This window comes from Bufo gargarizans, chromosome 2 (assembly GCF_014858855.1).
Source record: "Bufo gargarizans isolate SCDJY-AF-19 chromosome 2, ASM1485885v1, whole genome shotgun sequence".
Classification (NCBI taxonomy): domain Eukaryota; kingdom Metazoa; phylum Chordata; class Amphibia; order Anura; family Bufonidae; genus Bufo; species Bufo gargarizans.
In genome coordinates, this window is record NC_058081.1 from 170,105,310 (window position 1) to 170,125,569 (window position 20,260).

The 20,260-nt window shown below is 44.4% G+C and overlaps 1 protein-coding gene across 6 annotated transcripts in view; it reads left to right on the forward strand.

Moving 5' to 3' along the window:
- Positions 1-10,832: 10,832 nt before the first annotated feature.
- TCF12 (transcription factor 12) overlaps positions 10,833-20,260 on the forward strand; it is a 160,647-nt gene continuing 151,219 nt past the window's right edge. For 4 of the 6 annotated variants that reach the window (XM_044279686.1, XM_044279687.1, XM_044279690.1 and 1 more), the window contains exons 1-3: positions 10,833-11,137; positions 11,530-11,623; positions 12,191-12,263. In XM_044279686.1, the coding sequence (XP_044135621.1) occupies positions 11,552-11,623; positions 12,191-12,263 (145 nt within the window). In that variant the 5' untranslated portion in view covers positions 10,833-11,137; positions 11,530-11,551. The remainder of the gene's footprint in view (positions 11,138-11,529; positions 11,624-12,190; positions 12,264-20,260) is intronic. The other 2 variants (XM_044279689.1, XM_044279691.1) reach the window with 2 other exon arrangements.

Here is a 20,260-nt window from a genome sequence, read left to right on the forward strand (position 1 = left end):
AAATATGATTTTTGGTTGCTCTATATTACACTTTTTGTGAGGCAAGGTAACAAGAAATAGCTGTTTTGGCACCATTTAGATTTTTTGTTATTTGCAACATTCATTTGACAGGTTAGATCAGGTGGTATTTTTATAGAGCAGGTTATTACAGACGCTGCGATACCTAATATGTCAACTTTTTTAAATTTATGTACGTTTTAAACAATTATTTCATTTTTGAAACAAAACAAAAAAAAATCATGTTTTAGTGTCTCCATAGTCCGAGAGCCATATATTTTTCAGTTTTTGGGCGATTATCTTGGGTAGGGTAAGATTTTTGCAGGATGAGATGACGGTTTGATTGGCACTATTTTGAGGTGCATATGAGTTTTTGATTGCTTGCTATTACACTTTTTGTGATGTAAGGTGACCAAAAATTGCTTTTTTTTTTACACTTTTTCTTTATTTATTTTTTACAGTATTCACCTGAGGGGTTAGGTCATGTGATATTTTTATAGAGCAGGTTATTACAGATGCTGCAATACGTAATATGTGTAGTGCATTTTTTTTTTTTTTATCAGTGATAAATGTTTTTTTTGTTTTTTTTTTTTACATTTTTTTTACCCAGACCCACTTGGTTCTTGAAGATCCAGTGGGTCTGATGTCTGTATAATACAGTACAGTACACTATATAGTGTACTGTATTTTCACTTTACACTTAGTCTGATCAGACTTCTGCCTTTAGCAGAAGTCTGATAAGCACCATGGAAAGCCGGAAGCCTGTGAATGCGTCCGGTTGCCATGGTAACCATCACCCGCTGCCACAACAGAGCAGCGGGTGATGGGTGGGGAGAGGGGCTCCCTTCCTCTGTGATCCCGTCAAGAATCGGAGGCTGAAATGGCACAGCAGCCCCCAATGGGAGAGGGAGGGAGCTCCCTCCCTGTTAACCCCTTCCATACACTGTGGCAATGTGCTGACACTCTGCTTGCTAACTGCGCGGACATCCTGGAAATCAGAAGGTGCGGGCGGTGTTTAAAAATGTACATTTAGGTCATTTTAAAGTCTGTGACCGAGGGGATCAGAAACTTCCGAAAGCACTGCAAACCGTAGGTCTGAATTGACCTGCAGTTTGCAGCGATTGCCGATATGGGGAGGTCACAGGACCCCCCTCGGCATTGTCCCAGGGTGCCTGCTGATTGATTTCAGCAGGCACCCAGTTCTGATCACCGCCTGCGGCTGTACACCCTGTGTCCGTAAGAGGTTAATATCCTCTGCACTGCCAGAGGATGCGCGTAAATTATGAAGAGGCACATGCCTCTTTATAAATTAGATGCATCCATGGGCAGTCCATGAACAAGAATGAAATCTACAGCATAGTAATGTCCATACAGATACTGTATATCCTCCTGTGATACGTCATCCCAAGCTCTTTCAACTTAAACCCATAGTTTAGCCAAGGCAGTTGTCAGTTTCTGGGCATGGAAGATCTATCACCCTATCCAGTTCCAGACATTCTTGATGGGGGTGAGATTTTGTGATCAAGCTGGCCAGGAGAATGGTCCCGGGTTAAAAGTAGTGTACCCCAAGGTTCAGTGCTGGGTTCTCTATTATTTCATTTACTTATTAATGATATCGAGGACGGGATTAATAGCACCATTTCTATTTTTGCAGATGACACTAAGGGTACTTTCACACTAGCGGAGGCTGTTCCGGCGGGTGAGCAGCCTGTCGGATCTGTCCTGCCGCTAGTTCACGTGTGCCCCCGGACTGCCCCTTCGTCCCCATTGACTATAATGGGGGCGGTGGTGGAGTCTTGTATGCAGTACTTTTAGTCCGGCCGCCTCTCGGTGAGCGCTGACGACGAAACTCCGCCCTTATTATAGTCAATGGGGACGGAGCGGCAGTCCGGGGGCACACGTGAACTAGCGGCAAGATGGATCCAACAGGCTGTTCACCCAGAATCAAGTGCCAACCCCCCCCATGTGCCAGTATCAAGTGCCAACCCCATGTGCCAGTATCAAGTGCCAACCCCCCATGTGCCAGTATAAAGTGCCAACCCCCCCATGTGCCAGTATCAAGTGCCAACCCCCCCATGTGCCAGTATCAAGTGCCAAAGCCCCCCATGTGCCAGTATCAAGTGCCAAACCCCCCCATGTGCCAGTATCAAGCCAGGGAGAAGATAACTGCGCCCAGGACAAATTCAAGTCCCCGCCTAGTTAAACTGAATCGCCTCAATAGCATATGAACAAAACGGGAACCTCGGCGGACGAAAGGGAGGGGGGTCATTTGAAAATAAAAAATTAAAGACATCACTGGGGGCCGCACTATAAGGTAATATAACTATTTCAATACATGTATCAAGTGCCTCTCTTCCACCCCCCATGTGCCAGTAACAAGTGCCTCTCTTTCCCCCATGTGCCAGTTACAAGTGCCTCTCCATGCCCCCCATGTGCTAGTAACAAGTGCCAACCCCCCATGTGCCAGTATAAAGTGCCAAACCCCCATATGTGTCAGTATCAAGTGCCAAACCCCCCCATGTGCCAGTATCAAGTGCCAAACCCCCCATGTGCCAGTATCAAGTGCCAAACCCCCCCATGTGCCAGTATCAAGTGCCAAACCCCCCCATGTGCCAGTATCAAGTGCCAACTCCCCCATATGCCAGTATCAAGTGCCAAACCCCCCCATGTGCCAGTATCGAGTGCCAACCCCCCCATATGCCAGTATCAAGTGCCAAACCCCCCCATGTGCCAGTATCGAGTGACAACCTCTGCATTTGCCAGTATCAAGTGCCAAACCCCCCTATGTGCCAGTATCAAGTGCCGAACCCCCCATGGGCCAGTATCAAGTGCCTCCCGCTCCCCCCATGTGCCAGTATCAAATGCCTCCCATTCCCCCATGTGCCAGTATCAAGTGGTTACCGCTCCCCCCATGTGGCAGTAACAGATAGTCCGGTATTAAAAAAAACACTTATACTTACCTCCATCACACAGCGATGCGGCTCGGGCCTTGTGTTGGCAGCCGCCTCTCCCTCCCCTGCCCCACAGCACAGCCATCTGTATCGTTGTCCCGAGGACGGCGATACAGATGACTATGGAGATGAACGCTTCCACAATGGAAGCATTCATCTCCCTGTGACCTGCCGTTAGTTGCGGGCCAGCGCCGGGTGGTGGGCCTAGGGGGCCCCTAATGACTCGGGGGCAATTGCCCCCCTTGCCTATATGGAAGCGCCGGCCCTGTGAGCTCCTTCTCCCTGGCTAAGAGCGGGGAGCTCTGATTGGATGCACTCGCAGCCAGGGAGAAGATAACTGCGCCCAGGACAAATTCAGGTCCCCGCCTAGTTAAACTGAATCGCCTCAATAGCCAAAACAAACGGGGACCACGGCCGACGAAAGGGGAGGGGGATCATTTGAAAAAAAAGAAAAGCGGAAAGACATCACTGGGGGCCACACTACGAGGTAATATAACTTTTTCAATACATGTATCCTGGTGAAAGGTCCTCTTTAAGTTTTCCAGGTGGAGTTTTTTCATTTACTGGTAGTGTTTTACAGGTAGTGCTGATGCTTGGCACCTTTTGTAGCTTCACTACTTCAGATATGCAGGTAGTATAGATCCTTGCCCTGTGAACCTTCACTATTTAAGGTATGCATACAGACTAGTGCCAGCTTCACCCAAAAATATTATCTCTTCACATTTAGAACAAGAAATTAGTCACCGTGGTTTTCAACCCCCACCTCGTGATCACGCCTTGCCTAGCTACAAGACTTCATTACGTGTAGTGGTTCTTTTTAGCCGATTTTGGTAATTGCTGAATTACTAGCCAACAATTCTTACCAGTGCCTCACAATATAAAATCTTCAGCAAATGAATCACAAAGCATCTGAATGGCATAGCTGAAATGCCATTGGCAAAACAGCTGCTGTGGTACTTTAAATCTACTCTGTTTGTTATGAACAGCACATTCAAAGCACATAAGAGCCCAAGGAGATGGTGAATTAATATAATTTGTTCACTGATCATATAATAAACCTTCTGAAAATAGAAAGTAAAATATATTGCATTTTTCTCATGAAGCATACTATGTAATTTGAAGCCCAAAAAAAAAAGAAGTGAAAATAACATTCTATTACCATCATAAACAGCGGTATGACCATGATAAATCCCTTAACAATATGTTCTGCAACTTGTCTAATTTCATTTTATGCGTTGTGGTCAATTTCACATCTTTCTACGTGGTGTAAGTGAATATATTAAGAACGGCAAAAATCGATTGCACTGACAACTATCAAGATAGGGCTCCGCAGCGATAAATTGTGTGCGATTATTGCATGAATACATTTTTGTTAGATAACACAACAATATTCCATCTAATGCAACCCTATGGAGAGGTATCTCATGTGTGCACAGTTTTATCCAATGGTAAGATTGCAATTGCAAAAAAAAAAAAGATTTATTCACTTATATAATGCTGACTGACATCATAATAACTGACTGTCCCCCATGGAGTAGAAGAAAAATGAAAGAAATGCTCCAGCACCACGGTGGATAGTATGAAAGTCCCGGTCTTTATTGTCACCAAGAATCCAGGTGAGTACAGCAATCACAAAACACACTGGTGGTCCCCGGTGCCCCGGATCTACGCGTTTCGAACTGACGTGTTCTTAGTCATGACTAAGAACACGTCAGTTCGAAACGCGTAGATCCGGGGCACCGGGGACCACCAGTGTGTTTTGTGATTGCTGTACTCACCTGGATTCTTGGTGACAATAAAGACCGGGACTTTCATACTATCCACCGTGGTGCTGGAGCATTTCTTTCATTTTTCTTCTATTCCCAAGGGACTGGCTTGAGTCCGCTCCGTGCACCGCCGTGCAGGACGATGAGGTGAGCTGGCTATAACCCTTTTTGTCCCCCATGGAGCTCACAATCTAAGTTCCCTATCAGTCTTTGGTGTGTTGGAGGAAACTGGAATATCCAGAGGAAACCCACACAAACATGGGGAGAACATACAAACTCCATGCAGATGTTGACCTTGGACAGATTAAAACTGCATCTAGAACTGTGAACTACTGCTGGTTTTCGTTTCTTCTCTTTAAAGGGGTTGTGCACTTTTGGGGGAAATGGGGAGCGATTGGCTGCAGTGGCGTCAAACAGGAAGATTACATCCACAGAGCCAAGAGGAGCAGACGAGGCCAGGGAGTGAAGGAGCTGGGAGCAGCAGAAGCCCTCTCTATGCATTCCACGGACAGTTTGTGGGCGCATAACAGGGGAATGGGAGAGTATTGACATACTAATTACTCATCTGGATTCAGCAGCATTAGCGCTATATAAGTATTAGGCCCCTTTCACACGAGCGAGTTTTCCGCGCAGGTGCAATGCGTGATGTGAACGCATAGCACCTGCACTGAATCCGGACCCATTCATTTCAATGGGTCTGTGTACATGAGCGTTTTTTTTTTATGCATCAGTCGTGAAAAACGCTGCATGTTCTATATTCTGTGTTTTTCAAGCAGCCCTGGCCCCATAGAAGTGAATGGGGCTTTAGTGAAAAACGCATTGCATCTGCAAGCAAGTGCGGATGCAATGCGTTTTTCACTGATGGTTGCTAGGAGATGTTGTTTGTAAACCTTCGGTTTTTTATCACGCGCGTGAAAACCGCATCAAAACGCATTGCACCCGCACGGAAAAAAAATGAATGCAATCGCAGACAAAACTGACTGAACTTGCAAAATGGTGCGATTTGCACTGAACGCATCCGGACCTAATCTGTCACGCCTGTGTGAAAGAGGCCTTAGGCTGGTTTCACACAGGCGTTGTGGGAAAATGTGCAGGTGCGTTGCAGAAACACGCACGAATTTTCCGCGTGAGTGCAAAACATTGTAATGCGTTTTGCACTCGCGTGAGAAAAATCGCGCATGTTTGGTACCCAAACCCGAACTTCTTCACAGAAGTTCGGGCTTGGGATCGGTGTTCTGTAGATTGTATTATTTTCCCTTATAACATGGTTACAAGGGAAAATAATAGCATTCTGAATACAGAACGCATAGTAAAATAGCGCTGGAGGGGTTACAAAAAATAAAATAAAAATTTAACTCACCTTAATCCACTTGATCGCGCAGCCGGCATCTCCTTCTGTCTTCATCTTAGCTGTGTGCAGTAACAGGACCTGTGGTGACGTCACTCCGGTCATCACATGATCTTTTACCATGGTAAAAGATCATGTGATGGACCATGTGATGACCGGAGGGACGTCAGCACAGGTCCTGTTCCTCCACACAGCTAAGATGAAGACAGAAGGAGATGCCGGCTGTGCGATCAAGTGGATTAAGGTGAGTTAAATTATTATTATTTTTTTAACCCCTCCAGCGCTATTTTACTATGCATTCTGTATTCAGAATGCTATTATTTTCCCTTATAACCATGTTATAAGGGAAAATAATAATGATCGAGTCTCCATCCCGATCGTCTCCTAGCAACAGTGAGTGAAAATCGCACCGCATCCGCACTTGCTTGCGATTTTCACGCAACCCCATTCATTTCTATGGGGCCTGTGTTACGGGAAAAATGCAGAATATAGAGCATGCTGCGATTTTCACGCAACGCACAAGTGATGCATGAAAATCAACGCTCATGTGAACAGCCCCATAGAAATGAATGGGTCGGGGTTCAGTGCGGGTGCAATGCGTTCAACTCACGCATCGCATCCGCGCGGAATACTCGCCCGTGTGAAAGGGGCCTTATAGTTCTAAATAGGGCTTGCCGGAGGTGACAGATTCCCTTAAAGGCCACTTTCACATGGTCAATATTTGATCAGTATTTATAAGACACAACCAGGGAGGGAACATACAAAGTAAAAGTATAATGGAAAGGTTTGCGCCTCTTTCTTGTTTTGAGCCCACTCTTGGTTTTGGGTGGAGTGAAAGGGTACGGCCACACAGGATGGACTTTCTTACATGGACTCCGCAGCAAAATCTGCTGTGAATTCACAGCTAAATCCACATTAGTTTTGGATTTTGCTGTGGTTCACAACCTATGCAGTACACAGCACAGGGTGAAATCCACGGTGGAATTCTGCATAGACTGACATGCTACAGATCAATTTATGGAGTGGATTTTTTTCCCCCACAGTGTGTGAATAAAATCTGCTAAAATCCCATTCACTTTCCTGGTACTGTAATACAATGTGATTCTTCCGCAAAATATTCCACGGGGGAAAATCCACAGTATATCGGCCATGTGTGAACATAAAATAGGCAGATAACACATAACTTGGAGAAATAGTTTATTGTACTTACATAATCCGTGATTATAATAAAAAAATAAAAATAATCTTCAGATGTACAATCTACATGTGTATCTGCTCCAGTCTGTAGCATAGAAGAACAGACAACTGAATGAGTATTAAAATTTCCAATGTCCATTAATACAGTACATTGTTCGGTGCACATTTTCCTTAAAGGGGTTGTCCTGTGAAAAATATTCTACAGTTTTCAAACCAGCATCTGGATCTGAATACTGTAATTGCATGTAGTTAAGAATGTAGCATAGCCACAGTTATTAAAAAAAAAAAAAAAAGTATCTGTATAGCGCCACCTGCTGCTTGTTCTTTTTCTTATTTTTGACCTGCTCACTGAGATGGCCGCACATGCTCAGTTTCATCCTTCAACTGCCTCCTGAGCTGTGATAGGGAGAGCTGAGACACGCCCCCTTATCTACAGCAGAATGACACTCCCCTTGAGCTGCCAAAGAAATGAATGGGGAGATCTCTGGATCCATGTGAGGTACAGAGATTGTCATGTCCTATATGATGTCTGATTTTCATTTTTTACATTAGTCATTGGATAACCCCATTAAACTGTTTACATAATGACATGGGATGCCCTTGAAAGCCTTCAGCTGCTTCTTGAATCTAGTGTTGACTAATCACCAGATAAACCATCCTGCTGGACACGACATCACTTGGTACGAGGACGAGAACACAGAGCCAAACCACACAAGCTGTATTGGTCAATGCAATACTCTTGTAAGGCACAAGCTTGACTGCGCTACATTCAGATTTGCAGCCTTGCGCCTGAGGGGGAAGTGTCCTTGTTTCTAGCGATTAGTCCTTGTCCCAGTGGCCGGATCCCCACTGGTTTACCATTCATCAACTATGGATAAGATGCTAAATGCGTCAGACTGGACTCTTTATTAATCATTCATTCTAAAAATTACCTACAAGGTAAGTATGGAAAAATCCAGCACTTTACTGTTCAAATCTTCAAAATTTAATGGCAATCCATGTTAAAAAATATAATACAGGTCAACACTTTCCACTCACGTGTCTCAGGCAGCATGTACTCTTTTTGACTGATCAGGCTTTTCAGAAAACCGTAGCATGTTGTATTTTTACCTCTGGCCAAAAATCCGGAACACTTTGACTGAACGCCGGATCCAGCCTTTTTCCCATTTACTTGCATTAAGGCCGGATCCGGTGCCATGTGTTCCGTCAAACCGGATCCGGCTATTGCATGTTAAACACAAACGTGAAAAAAAAGTTAGAGTCCATAAATGGCGGATCTGTTTTTTCCAATGCATTTTTTCATTGTGATTAAAATCCTAAATCGGGATTCAAACGTAATCAGTTTTCACACGTTTTTCCGGATCCGGCGGGCAGTTCCGGTGAAGTAATTGAACGCCGGATTCAAACAACGCTAGTGTGAAAGCAGCCTAATCTGTTCAGGATGCATCAGGATTGTCTTCAGTTCAGTCGTTTTGACTGATCAGGCAAAAGAGAAAACATGCTACGGTTTTATCTCCGGCGAAAAAAACTAAACCTAAGAGCAGTGAGACTATGGAACTCTCTGCCGGAGGAGGTGGTGATGGTGAGTTCACTAAAAGAGTTCAAGAGGGGCCTGGATGTATTCCTGGGGTGTAATAATATTACAGGCTATAGCTACTAGAGAGGGGTCGTTGATCCAGGGAGTTATTCTGATTGCCTGATTGGAGTCGGGAAGGAATTTTTTATTCCCCTAAAGTGGGGAAAATTGGCTTCTACCTCAGTTTTTTTTTTTTACCTTGCAGGATAACAGGCCGAACTGGATGGACAAATGTCTTTTTTCGGCCTTATGTACTGTGTTACGGTTTACCATACAGGATAGATACATTTAATAGTATGGGGATTTTTGAGACACTGAGATACTGAAGATTTTATTTTATATTGTTTTTATTTGTAAAATGGAGAAAGTGGTGATTTTCCTTTTTATCTGTTTTTTTTATGCTTTAACAATTGTTTTTACCCATTTTTACTTTCTCTACATCAGGCATCCTCAAACTGCGGCCCTCCAGCTGTTGCAAAACTACAACTCCCAGCATGCCCGAACAGCCTACAGGTATCAGCCTACAGCAGGGCCTTGTGGGAGTTGTAGATTTACAACAGCTGGAGGGCCGCAGTTTGAGGATGCCTGCTCTACATGATAAAAAACATTTGCCCAAGTGAGACAACCCCATTAAGAATAAAAGTTATTTTCCTGGACATTCAATGACCACCAAACCGTCATACTATGTTTAGAATGCTTTTACCACGTGCTGATGGACTTTGCTGGTAGTTTAATTAGTGAAAAGTCTGTGACAGACACTTATATATATATATATATATATATATATATATATATAGAAACACCTAAAATATAAAAAAGTTAAAAATCACCCCTTCCCCCCCCCTTTTTTTTATGCAAATTACCTCCTTAGTGCAACAAAGGTGTTGCCGTTGCACCTGAGCCTCTACTCATTCTCTTCCAGGCTGTGTCCCCCCGCTATGACTGACAGTGCCAGGCAGAGTAGACCTACATACTCGTGCCTGGTCCTGAAGTCTCGTCGTCAGTCCAAACTGTGGGAGCGCAGCCTGGAAGTCAATGAGTACAGCCTCTGGGTGCAACTGCAACACAGTTGTTGCACCAGGAGGCTAATCTGCATAAAATAAAAAAAAAGCCTCAGTTCTCACACACATTTTGCCATCCACAAAAAATACAGATGACATCCGTGTGCATTCTGTATTTGGTGGAACAGCTGGCCCCTAACAGAACAGACCTATCCTTGCCCGTAACACGGACAATAGGACATGTTCTATTTTGTGGAACGGACAAGTAATGCACAGAGAAACTTCAGGTTTTTTTTTGCTGATCCATTGAAATGAATTGTTCCGTATACGGTCTGCAAAAAAAAAAAACACTGAACGGATGCAGAAAGAAAATACGTTTGTGTGCGTGAGCCATAAGACTGGGGCCAGGCGACCACCAGCTCCTGGTCATGTGTCTTGGGTCCCTCCGCCCGCCTCAGCCGCGGACTATACTGTACATGTGGAAACGACCAGAACACCGAGAAACTTTCTAGAGCAGAGGTGAAAGCCGCAGAAAGCGCCGCACACCCACCCGCTACTACACTGACAGGCCGGCGGGGGGACCGGCGCTAATGAAGCCGAGTGATGTTCTGACAGCGCATTTATCAACCATTTCTGACAGCATCGATCTGACTCTGCCACAACCACGTCTCCACCGCCCCCCCAGGGCCGCGGCTTGTGCAGCTGCCGTTCGTGTGACCGACCCCTTGTAAGAAGGACGCATACACCTCTCCAATTAGCAGCGTCCTCAGACGGCTTGTGAGGAGAAGACAATCCCGCCAGGGCCCAGACGCTGCGTGTCAGAAAGGCAAGCAAAGCCCAAGCTGCGCCCTCAAAGTTAAACGTCCCCAGAGCATCCGCTCTGCTGTATCCCTCCGCCCCTTCGCTCTCTCTAGAGCCGGATCTTCGTTTTCATAACAGGGGCTACATTTGGTCAACGGAAGAGTTAACAAGAGGAGGAAAAAAAAAAAAAAAAAAAAAAAAAAGTAGCGCCGGATGTGTTACTCTGCTTCGGCGGAGGGATATTCATCTTGGAGCTAACGTGGTACTGAGGCTCGACGAGCGAAAAAAATGTCTGCCTGAGGGAGACCCACAAGTTCCTATCGGGTGAAAACAAAACCTTTCCGTGCGGTGAAAGCCCCTCAAAGCCACACAAACCGGGAGTCTAGAGGACGTTTCGAGCTGGTGACGTTTTCGGGCCGCTGTCAAGACACCGGGAGGACGGTGGACGGGGACTCCCATAAACTTCAATCCAATTGTTGGATGTTTAAACGGAAAAAAAGGTAAATGCGGCGCGTGGTGGTCGTGTCCCTTCCTGGCTTTGTATTTGAGGATGGTGCCCCCACTGTGGAGCTGTATGCCGGGTCACCCATCATGGGGCAGGTAGTGCCCCCCGGGAGGAGGTGTGCAGCCCCTGCCTACGGCTCCTCACTCCCGGAGACTAAGTTGCAGCGAGCCCTGTCTGATTGTCTCATCCCGGGGACTTCCCACGTCTTAGGCCACATTACCTCCGCTTTCATCCTTCAAACTTCTTAGGAGCCTGTGTCACTTTTCCTCTCTCCATAGGGTAAAGTGTCAGGGATGCCCTGTGTGCTCTCCCTCCCTCTCCCCGGGTGTCAGATGGGTGTCAGGGGCTGCTGTGATGCAGATGCTAAGTGTCTCCCTCTCTCACTAGGAGCTGATCTGAGTGGTCGGAGATGAATCCTCAGCAGCGGATGGCCGCCATAGGCACAGACAAGGAGCTGAGCGACCTGCTGGATTTCAGCGCGGTACGGTATCATTCTGGCTCTTATGGCTTATCACACCGAAATCCGGGGGGGGTGCCACCACTAAAGTGGGCACCATCAATTTGATGTCATGTCTAGACTCCTTAAGATGTAATCACTTAAAAGACTACGGGGGTCAATTGGCTTAGAACTTGGAGACTAGTGATTGACCCCAAAAAACCACCAATCCAATTACAGCGACTTAAAACCCTATTAAGTCTTTATTTATTTTTTTCCACCCAAAATCTGAAACCGTAAAAGCTTATTTCTAAGTCGGTGCTTAAGCCACACTTGTTGCCCCCCCAGCCCCATGAAGTAAGCGTCCTAAGCACCGGATAGCGGTGATGTTACGTCCCCTAGTTTAGCTCTGACGGCTTCCTGAACACTTTCGGTTACATGGCATTCTCTTATGACGCCACAGTAAATGGAATTCTTTTTAATGCATTTTGTGCTCTACCTTTACAAACCCTCGTGACCCTTTAAATCGACAGTCACTTGTGTAACACGTAGCGTGCTGCTCGCCTGTCTGAGAACAATGAACTCATAGCAAAATCCTCTTCTGTTTTGCAGATGTTTTCTCCACCTGTTAATAGTGGGAAAACCAGACCAACTACACTAGGAAGCAGTCAATTCAGCGGATCAGGTAAAAAATCAGCCCTGCTAGTGTGTATTGTGTTATGTTGCTGCTCAGTGCTTTGGAATACTTTTTCCTTTCTGAAGACACCTCATGCCTTTCTCGATGTGAAGGGTCCTGCCATCTTCCAGGATTTACCCGCGCATACTTCTGCTCAGCCCCTTGGTTTTCTCACGGCATGTACCAGGACATTGTGTCTGATCTCAGATTTCCAGGCGTTTTTAGCATTTATTTTTGTGATAAAATAATCTCCAACTGGTTTCCACCCCAATCTCTAATTCTCCGCACCCCTTTTGTACTTGGTTCTTCTCTACCTCTTTGCACTAATTTGGCTGTATTTCATGTACTACCACTTGGTTGAACACCACGAAGAAACAAAGGGGTGATTACCAAATCTGTTGGAATGAGCACGGATCCCATGTAAATTGCTTCCACATTGCGCTAGCTCAGCCAGATGTGGCTCGCAAGACGAATTGTGTTATGACAATGTGAGATGGTGTCTGACTGAATTGCCCCATAATCGCTTGCTAGTATTGGCACATTTCTGTTAGCGTCGTACGGTTGTCACGAGTTCTCTCTTTGTTCAGTAAGGTTTATTCTTGTTACTTTACAGACATGGGATCTATTACTAGTGCTATACAACACACCTCGTTACAGCTTGATGACTGTCATTGCTGTCCATGGTGGCGTTTTGTGTCATTTTAGTTACGTTACTTGGTATAGAATAAACCACAGCTCCGTACGTCTGTGCCTATGCGAGGTCACAGTTAACTAGGCGTGCTATCGTGTACCCAGATTTCTAACACTTGGGGTACGGCCACACATTCAGGTTTTGGAAGCCAAGATCACCACTGCATCGTAAAAGGAGAGAAAGGATAAAGGACAGATACGTCTCCTCTATTTTTTGATGAACTCCTGGTTTGGGCATGCAGAAACCTGACCGTGTCCTGTACCCTTATGTGCATGAATCCTAAACTTTGAGGCCCGCTTGTAGGTTTGGACCAGTGCTATGGGTCCACTCACACGTCCGTATGTGTTTTGCGGATCCGCAAAACACGGACACCGGCAATGTGCGTTCCACATTTTGCGGACCGCACATCGCCGGCACTCTCATAGAAAATGCCTTTTCTTGTCCGCAATTGCGGACAAGAACAGGACATGCTCTATTTTTTTTGCGGAACGGAAGTGCGGATCCGCAGATGCGGACAGCACATTCCGGCCCCATTGAAAATAAATGGGTCCGCACCTGTTCCGCAAAATTGCAGAATGGATGCGGACCCTTTTTGCGGACGTGTGAATGGACAGCCGTACTCATAATATGCAACCTGTTTTTTCCCAGTCTGTGCTAATAACAGCTTTGTTCATTTACTATATACATACACTAATCAGTTATGGCTAAACTCCGGCACTCCAGCTGTGCTAAAACTACAACTCCCAAGATGCACACTCGCTTCGCTGTTCTCAGAACTCCCTAGAAATGAATGGGGCATGCTGGGAGTTGTGGTTTCACCACAGCTGGAGTGTGGGAGGTTAGCCATCACTGTAAAGTGTTTTCTGCATACACAGGTTTGTGCCTTTTTAAGGAGCTTTATCAAAGGGCAGAGAAGGAGTTATGAAAGTTGCTTCTTAAAGCATTTTTTTCCCTGCTTGTCAGACTTTTTAGCACAAGTGTCAGACACTTTATGCGGTGAAAAGCCATCATTGTCTTTCGGGGGTGAATGTATGTGTGATATATAGTAGTATTTGGACGTGTGCGTCACATCAGTCAGGTCCACAGATTTGTATTCATTTTATACAAATGAAATTATTGGCAGCTCTGCTTGTAGCATGCTTCCTTCATAGAGATTTTTAACTCCCCCCCCCCCCCCCCCCCCCTCCCCTCCCCCTTTTCCCATACATTTCATTCACGAGATCTTGCTATAAAGACAAGGCGTGATCTCTTTCAGCAATAACCTCCTTAGGCAGCCTAATACCTGGTGAGCGTTATCCAGTGCCCTGCCAACAGCGGGCTCGTTCTTCTTTGTGCCTTAAATATTGTTTTGGATGTGAAACTCCATTGTTTTCCTGGTTAAACAAGAGCCGCACAGAGGGTGGGATACTGGTACCCTGTCCTTTTTCAGACGTGATATTATTCAGGGTAATGTTGCCCAAAAGTTCAGAATTTTTTATTTATTTTTTTGCCAAAGTTAAAGAAATCCTGTCAGGATATGTAAGCAAACCGGGCCGATTTTAAAGCAGTGTGTGAATTTAAAGTTTCCCTTGCTTGTGCATCATGTGTGTGTGTGTGTGTGTGTGTATATATATATATATATAATCTCATACACACATGTATATTATGAGTGACTGCATTAGATTGCAGTCATTTAAAGGTTTTTCTTTCTCCCCTCCCCAGAATTAAATGAAAGCTATGCGTTTTTCCACGTCTGTCATATGTTACAAATGGCGCTTTCAGTTATAAAGTTGGAAACGGTGATGTAGACCAGTAGAGACAGACTAGGTGGTTGCCATGATTTGTCCCGCAGTTAGTTGCTGTGGCACAGCCATTCAGTTTAACAGATCGCATGCGTTTCTTGGTTTAAAATGCACATCTCATGTGTTAATGTTGATTTTATTTTGTTTTTTATTTCCAAAGGTGTTCTGGTGAAGTGAAGGGTAGAATCTGATTGGCTGCAGTGGAGAATATGGACGCTTTTTATGTATAGCATTTGTCATACATCCCATTCTCTAATTTTGTTTTTTTCTTCGAAGTGAGGACAGATAGCCAGCAAGAATAATATAGGGTTGAATTAAAGGTGTTGTCTAGCCTAGGAGGCATGTTGGCAACCTGTAGCCAAAAAACTAACAAACCACAACCCACAACTCTCCTTTATGCGGTTCCTTCGTTCCCACACTGCTGCCCTGTTCCCGTCCCCACCGGGCCGGAAGTGGGTTGGTCTAGTGACCACTGCAAATAACATTGTATACCTTTGTGTAGCCTTTGTATTTTAAAAGGGTTGTGCAGCCAGTACATATTCATGACCTATCATTGGTATCTGATCTGTGGGGGTCCGACACTCCTGCCGATAAGCTGTTTGAAGAGGACCTGGCGCTTGTATAAGTGTAATCTTGAAGAGGAAGCAGTGCTTGTACGAGCTCTGCCTCCTCTTCCAACAGCTGATTGGTGGGGGGTGCCGGAAGTTGGACCCCCACAGAGCAGATATCCTGAGGATAGGTCATGAATGTGTACTGGCTGCGCAACACTTTAATATAGGAGGTGTGTGTATGTATACTTATTATGTACTTTTTTATTTTTTTAAAATCAATAGTTAAGGGTACTTTCACACTAGCAACAAGGAAATCCGGTGGGTGAACAGCCTGTCGGATCCATGCTGTCGCTAGTGCACGCGTGCCCCCGGACTACTGCTCCGGCCTCATTGACTATAATGGGGGCGGGGTGGAGTTCCGGCGGCAGCATGGCAAACATGTAGAGAGGCATGTCGTACTTTTGAAATTAAGAAGTCTGCACCCGTTACGCAAAATTGTGGACCGGATGCAGACTCATTCATTCTGAGCCCTTAAGTTGACCGTACACAGTAGGTCTATATTGGCTGAATCCGTCAATCCGTCATCTAATGTGTCAGGGGTTGTTCAGGTGTTTCGTATTGATAACCTATCCCCAGGAAAGGTCATCAATACTTGATTGGTGTTGGTACGACACCATCACCCCCTACTAATCACTTCTTCACAGCCTGCTAAGCACAGTGCCGTCCATTGGATAGCAGCTGTGCATTCACCTTGAATGGGACTGAGGTGCGTCTAGGCCATGGAACTGATGAACATTTCATCACTGCCCTAGAAAGAAGCTGTGGAGCTCACTGGAACACTGCGATCTCTTCAAACAGTGATTAGCAGGGGGGCTGGGAGTCAGCCGCCCACCAATCTGAATTTGATGACCTATCTGGTGGATAGATCATCAGTATTAAACACCTGGACAACCCCTTTAACTGCACAATCCTTTTGTTCTTGGGGAGATGAGTTGCTTTCTCCCCATTCACTGCATATATGTGTTTGACCAACAGTAATCTCATGTCTGTGGCCAGCTTTCTTGTTGAACAGTCATTAAACTTGTTTACTCTAGATTAATTGTACTATGAAATATAATATGTGTGTTAAGCCAGCCATTTTAAAAGGCTGACGGCGTACAGCATCTCTCCTGATTCCCTCACGTACACATACATGCTCATGTTTCTTTTATGTTGTCAATGGAGAGAAAGGACTAAGGGTCCCTTTACATGGGACGATACAGCAGCAGATTGTCAGGAAGGAAGCGTTCATTCCCAATGATCGCCTGCTGTCTGGTGGAGGAGACCACTGCATTTAAATACAGCGATCTCCTCCACAGTATGGTGAGGAGTGATCGCTAATGCTATCACTCTTCCCTATACTTGTTTACCGGCAAATGATTTATTCTTGTGACTACATGAACGATCTATTACCTGATAAACTACCGTTTTGCATTTTTCTTTTAATTGGACTTATTCCTGGTGTTAGCGAAACAAAAAAAACTTCAGAAACTACATCCCAAAAACTTTGTGTGAGTTCTTGGTTACATCTGATAGTCATTATTCTAATTAAATGTTTTTTTTTATGGCCGAAGACCAATAAATAGCGGCGAGTGTAGTCATTGTGACATGTTTCTAGTTGTGATGGCAGGTTACTGTCAGGATATTTACTAAGATTTCTAGATTATGTCTGTATTTGGTATGTTGCGTGGAAAGCTGATTGTTGCTGTCTTCTTGCGTATTCTTTCTTTTTTTTTTTTACCTTGTAATGGTTAAAATCTATCTCTATACTATTAACATATTTAAAATAATATATCCTAGTCAACCAAATTTCAAAGAAAAGACACATAGGGGAAGGAAAAAAACCTTTTATTTTGAAGCGTTTGAGGGATTCCTTTATCTGATGAGTGTGATTGACTTCAAAATGTGTGAAAACTGGCAGTCATTGCTTGTGATCTTCCTTAAAGATTAAAATGGCATCTTTCATCAGCTAAACACCTGCCTCAAGGCATTAGGAATGTGTTACAAATGCGTCTTTGTTTTCCTGCGAGGAGCTTGAAACATTTACTTCTTATTCTGGGCGAAAAATGTGGCTACTGTTTGCCTCGAGTGCGACTGAGTTACTTGGCTCCTTTCTACCATGTTTCCTTGTGACACCTCCAGGTCTGCTGTAATGCTCCGGCAGATTAGCAGTCATGTGCAGTGTATAGTATAGTGCCCGGCTTCTATACATCATTGGGCACAGGTTTGTGATGCTGGGATGAGATAATTGCCGTCCTGTCTGAATAGACGCTTTGTATTACCGGCTCTAGAAAACAAAGCTGAGCCTGTAAACAGAACTGGAGGAGAAATAAAGGCCATACTTTCTGGAGAAGATGTTCACTGAATACCAAGGGAGCGTGCCCAGAAAAGGACACTTGTTTGCGGAATATAATAATGGAGCCTGAATCCCACTGAATAACAGTGGTACTAAATGTGTGTAATTTATCGAGCCCTCGGTAAAGCTGCCTTTTCTTGAATGAAGCAGCCCCTACTCTTTACCATTGTCCTTGTATGTACCGGCAAGGTCTTTCTCCGTAGAACTTGGCGGTTTGGTTAGCACGCACTAAAGCATGTCTCCCTGCCTTTGCTTTATATTTTGTGTAAATTTGGGCCGCTAAAATATAGGACTGTATTTTGTACTGGAAGAATTAACACGGTTAACTTTACTTTTTCCTAATTGAGTAGAATTTGTTTTACGAATATACATTGCATTGCATTGAGTCAGCACCTACTCTCTTTATATTATATATTATGAAGGTGCCATTCATTCCATGGAGCTGTACATGTGATAAGGGTTACATGTACATAATACAACTGCACTAAACATGAACAAGACGAGTTACAAACTGGTACAGAAGGAGAGAGAACCCTGCTCACAATATAGTTAAATGATCATTCAGGACACCCGATTCTTCTTTGATCAATTTCAGTCATATTACAACTGCCAGTCCCTGGCCCATGCGCTGGCATTTCAGCCTTGTCATATGGTCATTGTGTGGCCTTGTTTTTTGCCTTGGTGAGTTAAACCAGCACAATTTACCTGTGACAATTGAGCTGCTGGAGCTTGGGGTGGAAAGTAGTCATTGGTAAAGTGGAGGAGCGGAGCTGCATACATCAGGTTCATGACCTGAAAGATTGACGGCAGAAACAACCTCAGCTACTCGTTCAGTAAATTATTTTCAGACCTTGTTAACTAATTTCATATTGTTGCCCCATTGTTCTTGTGCTTAGCTTCTTATACTTTAAATGTGTTTTTATTGAAGGATATAAAACCTAATGTGGCATAATTAGAGAAAAATTAGGGGTGTAACATTGCCTCAGAAAAAAGAGCAATTTGTAACATGCTGCCGTTTTTGAGCTTAGCATTATGGATATCTCTGTGTAAGAATAGAAGTGTAAAAACTTCCAGGCAGTGTGAGAGAAAGGAAAGTGGAGAGAGAATTCTCCCATCACTCTTCCTTTGTACCTCAAGAATGATGGGAAAACTTCTTAGAAAGTGTAATCAAGTCATGTCTAGTTTCTTATTGAAAACGGGTCGCTCCTGAACCTTATTTGAACCTTTAACATAACCACACGGGATGGATATGCTGCTGATTTACAATAGCAGCATTTACAATAGCAGCAAAGTGGGTAAGACTTGACCTAATCTTATTCGCGTTCCGCACAAAAAAATCGGCCCTGAAATTGCCTCGCAGTGCAGATTTTCAAACCACGATTTGTCAGTTCTTTTTTTCAGATTTTCAACACTTGGATTTTTTTTTGCAAATGCATAGAGAGAAATCTGCATCAAATCCACAACAAACTTTAAGATCTTATGGTGTATCATTGCTTAAAATCATGTAAACACAAAGTTTTGTCCCATTTTGTTACTAGCAGCCTATCAATGAGTATCCTGTAGTTGGGGTAGCCAGGTTAAGTTCTCTTTTTACGAATACAGCCCAAAAAACCCTGTCCAGTATATTCTTTTAGTATTATGTACCTATGTAGACAAGAGGTCAGGCTGCCCTGTGAATTTAAGGTTTATGTCAGCATCTTTCAGAGCTTCACACTGCTCTCCCCTGGCTCTTTTTTGTAAAATCTGACAGTGAGAAGGCTACTGTATTACAATCGGGAAGTGGGGAGACAGGCTGAAGCTGTACACATAAGAATACAATGCAACTCACAAGTGTGACTTGGGAACACGTTCTTTCACTAATTTATCACTTGCAGGACTCAGCAGAGAGAGTGCAGTGGGGTAAGGCTCGGCCTACACGACATGTGTCGCGCGACAATAAGTTGCTACACTGCGACGTGTCGCACAACAATTTTCATAATGATGGTCTATGCCAGGGATGGCCAACCTGCGGCTCTCCAGCTGCTGTAAAACTACAAATCCCACCGTGCCCTGCTGTAGGCTGATGGCTGTAGGCCATGTGGGCATGCTGGGAGTTGTAGTTTTGAAACAGCTGGAGAGCCTCAGGTTGGCCATCCCTGGTCTATGCAGTCGCACTGCGATGCGACAGTTGCAGAAAAATCTATCTTGGATGGATTTTTTGCTACTGTCTTGTCAGTCGCAGCATGTCGCAGTGCGACACCATAGACTATCATTATAAAAATTGTCGTGCGACACATGTTGCAGTGTAGCCTAAGACTGTGCACTCTTCCTGCACAGCCAGAGGCATAATGGAAAACGTAGACTGCATAAGGGAGACCCATGTTGACACCCCAAAAATAGCACATCATTTGAAACTGGAAAACATACAAAAAGCATACAGTAGACTCTACAATATTCTTTAATAATAATGTATGCTATAAGTCAATTGCTAAAAAAATGCACTCTGTGGAGAATTCTAACACTTGAATACGCCTGAGGTCTGCTTCCTTTACTGCCATGATATTGGTGTTTAGAGAAAAATGTGGCTGCTTTGCTTTACCAAGTGATAT